Source organism: Falco peregrinus, chromosome 9 (assembly GCF_023634155.1).
Source record: "Falco peregrinus isolate bFalPer1 chromosome 9, bFalPer1.pri, whole genome shotgun sequence".
NCBI lineage: Eukaryota > Metazoa > Chordata > Aves > Falconiformes > Falconidae > Falco > Falco peregrinus.
In genome coordinates, this window is record NC_073729.1 from 13575376 (window position 1) to 13581375 (window position 6000).

At 41.7% G+C, this 6000-nt stretch overlaps 1 protein-coding gene across 2 annotated transcripts in view; it reads right to left on the bottom strand.

Moving 5' to 3' along the window:
* Positions 1-5591, bottom strand: part of DNAJC24 (DnaJ heat shock protein family (Hsp40) member C24) — a 42164-nt gene extending 36573 nt beyond the window's left edge. For both annotated transcript variants that reach the window (XR_008748878.1, XM_055814761.1), the window contains exons 1-2: positions 5450-5591; positions 3922-4062 (exon numbers count right to left, since the gene is read on the bottom strand). Coding sequence is in view for 1 of the 2 variants with exons in the window: in XM_055814761.1 (XP_055670736.1) it covers positions 3922-4029 (108 nt within the window). In the remaining variant the exon portion in view is untranslated. The remainder of the gene's footprint in view (positions 1-3921; positions 4063-5449) is intronic.
* Between the last annotated feature and the right edge of the window lie 409 nt (positions 5592-6000).

Below are 6000 nucleotides of genomic sequence, written 5' to 3' on the forward strand. Positions count from 1 at the left end.
AATAATAAACTATCAAGATGATACAGATATCAGTCACATAAGTACAAATTTAAGTTTCATTAAGTTGCAAGGAAATTTTGTAAATATGAACTTTTACTTTGAGGGTGAGAAGGTAAAAAGGTAAAAAAAAAAAAAAATAAATTTAAAAATCATACTTTTAGGCCAAATCTGTGCTGTTCTGTATCAGATTAATACTAGTCTTAAAACAGAACTGACATTACCTGTAGTAAAATAACTCAAATATATGTTATGATTTGATAAAATAGAAAAGTAAGTACAGCAAAGCAAAATATGGCAACACAGTAAGTAAATATATTCACTCTAGCAGGGCTTATCTGTACAGTTTTGTTATGGGTTATTAAATTTTTCCATCAATTTCTTAGAATTGACAAAACCAAGTTATATTTCAAAAATTCATCAGTTTTAAACTGATCTGCCCTTATGAAATCATTCTTACAACCTACAATTCAACCATTTTTAATTGCATACTACTTTGTATTATTAAGGTCAATCCTGAGATTTAACTGCAAATATAGCTATCTTCTGGCTGGCATATGGCAAGATCTCCAACTCTTTTTATCTTTGGAAATTTACATCTGCCTGTTCATTCAAGATGCTAAGCATACATGTGTTGACAAATACAGAAAATAGCAGATGGCAAAAAGCAAATGCTCACCATGAAGCATTGGGGATCATTTGAAGAAGGCTTGGACTCAGACTTTTGTCATTTTTATTTTAACAGCAGAACTACATTTAAAAATAAATACTACCATAGCAGAACTATATTTAAAAATAAATTCTACCATCTATTATGCTTGATGGTAATGAACTTCTGTGATCAGAATATTCACGATTACAGAATGAATGTCATTGTAATTGCAATTATCCAAGATGCAAGTTCCTTTATAAACTTTTGTATTTTAAGGTAATTAGCACAGTATGATTTTTCAGGAGGTTAACTTCTGCTGTTCCATGCAAGCCAGAAAACTTTCTGTACTACCCATATAATTTGTCACAGAATCTTTTAATACGCCATACATGACTGTGCTCATCTGCTATTCCAGCTTCTAAACTGGAGTTAGTCCAGTAATTGACTACTACCACGGTACCTAAAACCACCTGCAAGTAGACCTGTTCTCTGTCCACACCAATAGTGCTACCAATTCTACCATTACCATCTCCAACAACAGCTTTAGAAAACCAAATGAGCACTTTGTCATCCAGAGGTGTGAAGCTGTCCAGAGGTCTAAGTACAAGCTTTACTTGAGGAGCAATGAAGTTACTCCGTCTGAATGGGACACAACCAGCAAGACAAGAGGTTCAGCCTGTGCTATACTTTTTATTAACAATGAACAGTGGATGACAGTCAATAGTATCGGGATAAGACAACCATACAGCAACACCTCCCTTATACATTCCACCAATACTCAGAAGTCCATAGGTCATGAATCTTTGAATCAGGGAGAGTATTTTTTGTGTTAACATGCCATGGCAGACATTCATAAAAGTCTTTTCAACCATGAAACCCCTTGGATTCAACATCCGTGGCAGAAACTGTCACACTGTAACTACATGCTTTAGTGAAGGTCTGTACTGTTTCCTCCAGCCACTTCTATAGCAAATGAGTTTTTAAGATGCATAACAATAATTGTTGTTTTTATTACCGCCATGCTTTTAAAGACTTTAGATTGACTGTGCTCGATGCTGTATTAGCAAGTAGACGAACAAGTAGGTCTGTAACGGTTCAGCTAAAAGATGAATAGAGACAGGACATATGGTAACAACAACAGACAAGCAGCAGATCTGCCTTGGAGAAAACACCAAGAAGTAAACACCAGTGTGTCTTTTTAGTTACAGAGATCCATCGCAGATACCAAAAGAATGCTGAGACAAACAGCAAAAGAAAAAAAAAGTATCTTAATTTTCTTTAACATTTCTCACTGACTTTTCAAATAAAGAGTGCTAACCAATTAGCTTGGAAATATACAGGTTCTAAAGAAAAGCTTGTACATAAAACAATATTTTCATCTTCCAAAACTACAGTTATAGATGTAAACAGTTGAAAACTCCAGAAATTCTAATTCATGTAATTATTTTGAAGTGTATGACAAGTACAGTGCCGTAACACAAAGGGTCGCTTTCATTAAAAAAAAAAAATCATATAAGAAAGGCACTATGTAGTTTCAGTTCTGTAGCAAACAGCTCTAAACAATACTTTACATAAGATTTTTAACGTATTATTATATATAGATTCACAGTGGGAAAAAAATTTTAGTTCTATTACAGCATTCAGTTTAAACTGGTCCCCTATCTGAACAGAAGGGGTATTTTAAGCTATGGTCAAGTAAGCTATAAATAGTTCATTATTAATATTTTATTCATATTTTTAATAATAATTCAGTAAAACAAAAACATTGGAAGATCCAAGAAAACATCTGTTTATATTAAGAGCATAACTAAGAGGCTTGGTTTCCAAAGCTCTCTCCTGGAATGACTTTCTCGTGTTTAAAAGTGAGGATCAAAAGGACTTATGTCCTATACCTGCATGCAGATATCTTGTAATGTGTTGAAACTTACAATTCCAAGTACACAGACCAATTTCAAAGAAGTAAGTTAGCAGAAGACACTGAGGAGTACAGCAGGATACTTAGTGAATTCAACTGAAGAGCATCAAAACGTGTAAGTTTGGAACATACTGGTGAAATGACCTTTAAAACAGTTTTCACAGGGGCTAGAAATAAATAATAAAAAATCCCAACAAAAAAATAATCAAACAAAAAAAGCCCCCAAATGAACCCATTAATTTATTTCAGCTCTAACAAAACTCAGCCTCCTGTTGACCAGTAATCTCTGTACCTCACTTAAAACTCCCAGCTTCTTGCCACATTCATTCTGACACCTCATTCTCAAACTGAGCAAGACCAGCCATGCCTGTGCTCTCTAATGCCCTGCCAATATTGACAGTCCAGCTAGAAGCTACCTAAAGGTACATATAAAATTGAATTCTGCTCGCCTCCTTCCTTCTTCTCTACTAGGTTGCCAGTTTTCAAGAAACTTAGGAATTTAGTTACCTTGGGAATTCTATTTGTCTATCAGAACTGGTTGAAAACTGCCATCGGTATCAAAAAAATACAGCCCATTTTCCTCAGAAAGCCAGGCCAAAGCATCTTTTGAGCAAAAAGTCTGAATTCAGGGGAAGGAGTAAAACAGAAGAACCAAGACTCACATGAAATAATCTGGTAAAGCTCTTGAGATTCTTACACACATATACCAGGAGCACATGAAAAATTAAGAGCATTCACAGAACATCAAGTCTTAATGCATGACCGAAAACATGACTCCACAAAAATGCACCAGAAACTTTCTAATAAAATTGGTATTAACATAGTTACCTCCTGTACATTTTCTATTCCATTACTGCAGACTATCAGGAAGAACTTTTCACTCTTTGTATCTGGTCTTTATACATTCAAGTGTTGCATTCAGCACACTGTAACTGCACACACGACAGTAAATACCACAGATATCAATCAGCAAATTTCATGATTTTTATTTCATGAAATATATTTCATGAAATTGTATGTGCTACAAAAAATGACCTGTTTTGACTTATGCACCGGATTATCCAGCACCTGATGAACAAGTATTTGGCTCAGTTCATTTGCGAATATTTTGCAAAGCTGGGAGACATATCAGTGTTCTGGAACCAGAACACCACAACCCCTCTTTGTAAAATATAATAACTCAAACTCCAGATGTTTACTTCAAACTGAAACCAGCTTCAGTGAACTGATATTATAGATATACTCTGATTAATCATATATTTGTACAAAAAAAGTAAAATCAAACCCTGCAATTATTATCTTACTAATTTATAGAAATTATTTTTGGACATCTTAAATAAAAAAAACCCATACTTACTAATAAAGCAAGTTTTTGGTACTTCCGTTTCAGTTCTGCTGGACTGTCCGATGGCTCTGCACCCAGGATTTTGTACCAGTCCTTCTGCATTATCCTTTCAAAGGCCATAGTCTGACTGGCTTTGAAATTACTTTCTTAGCACTGTGTAAGAAAATTAAATAAATATAATTACAATTTGGATGAGAAAAAGCAAAAATGAGGAAATCTGACAAATTACAGGATCATGAAATAGACTGCAGCTCTCAAGCACACCCACACCCCTACAACAGATCTATAGTGCAAAAAACCATCTTAATTCACATGGCCACTCCATCCAATAGACTGTATATGTGAAGTGATTTAATTAATGTTGTGTTCCTGTCCCAGTTCATTAGTATATCACATTTCAGAAGCTGCCCATACTCCTTTGAAATCGTTTGTGTCTTAAGCATCTGAACTATTTTGACCTTACGTGGGTTGCTTTTTACAGAGACACTTTTTAAAGTACAGACTTTCTATTTTGAAGCAATACTGTACTTAATATGTGAAGTACATAAAAGCGTGACATTTTGTCAATTCTGGAACGAGATATATATGCAAGACAACAAAAATATATAGCTCGGATCATCCATGGTCATGGCCTCTCCTTCATACTGCTGGGTAAGGCAACTTAACTTTTTAACGTTAAATTAGGAGCACATATAAAAACAAATAAACAAAAATGAACAAAGACATACAAAGTTAGTGCAGGTTGCTAAGTGAAACCTAACTAGTTGGATGCTTTTTATTTGTGACCACCTATCAACAAGCTAATGACCCAGAATGAAAAAAATAACCAGGAGCATTCAGTGCCAGTACTAGCACTGTCACGCTTGAGCTTCAAGGAGATTTCAGGCATACTGAAATCCCAAGCTTTTAGTAGCAGATTTAACATGAATTTTCTGCTAACAAAGTAAAGAAAAGCTCTGCAAGTTTAGAAATTTTATAAACTTTTTTTTTAATTTATTGTTGAAAGAAGGAAATAGTGTGGGGTTTTTTCCTATTACAGCACTAAAACTGCCTTCTGGTGACTACCGTCATCCTTCAGAATAAATGCTTTTTTCGCAGGGGAGGAAAAGTATGTTCTTCGAACTCCTGAGAGCTGCGACCAGGCGGAGGGCACACCCGGCGGCAGGGTGGTCCCCCTCCTCCTCTGGGGCAGCGCCACCTGCCCCCGCTTTCCCCACGGAGCCCCCCGGGGCACCCACGAGGGTCTGTAACAACCCGCGAAGGCGCCAGCGCCGCCGGGCCACGCTCCCCCGCCACCACCGGGAGCGCAGCGCCCGCTGCCCACCGCGGGCCCCCTCCCCGCCGCACCCCGGTGGCAGACGGGCCGCATGGACCTCGGCGGCGGGAGGCCCGGGAGGCCGCCAGAGCCCAGCCGCGGCCCCGCGCAGCACGCCGGGCCCTGCCGCAGGCCTCCCACCGCCTCAGGACAGGGTTGCGGCGCGCCAGGGTACCCGCGCCCGGCCTCCCCCCGGCAGCAGAACGGGCGACGGCGACCACCCACCTGCCCCGCACCACCAGCCCGTCCGCGGAGGCGGCCCGTGCCGCGGTTAACTTGTCCGGCGGGAAACAAGCCCTCGGCGTCGCGCTCTGCGCCTTTAGCGCGGCGGGGGGCAGCGGTGCAGGCCGCCTCGCCTGTTTCCGCCCGGGCAGCAGTGGCGTCGGCACCGGCAGGAAGCGGAGCCGTGGCTGAGGCACGACGCCGTTTCCATGGCGACCGGCGGCGCTCCGGAGCTGCGAGGCTGCCGCCGGGCTCAGTAAGTAACGGCCCCGGCCGCCCTCCAGCGCTCGCTCCCGGCCCGGGGCCAGCGGGAACGTCTTTTCACCCCCGCCTTCCCCTCGGGGATCCCGTCTGCAGGTGCGAGGGCTCCCCGGGGTCCCCCCTGCCCTGCCTCGCTTGCTGCGCGGGAGGCCGGGCCGCCCCGCCTGCAGGTGCGGGAAGCCCCGGGGCGCCCCGGGTGCGTTTTGCCTTCCCTGGCTGCAGGCCTCCCCCTTGGCTCCGGCAGCGGGGCACCGAGCGCTGAGGGGGCCCGCCGCACCCCGGGGCGCTGGGCC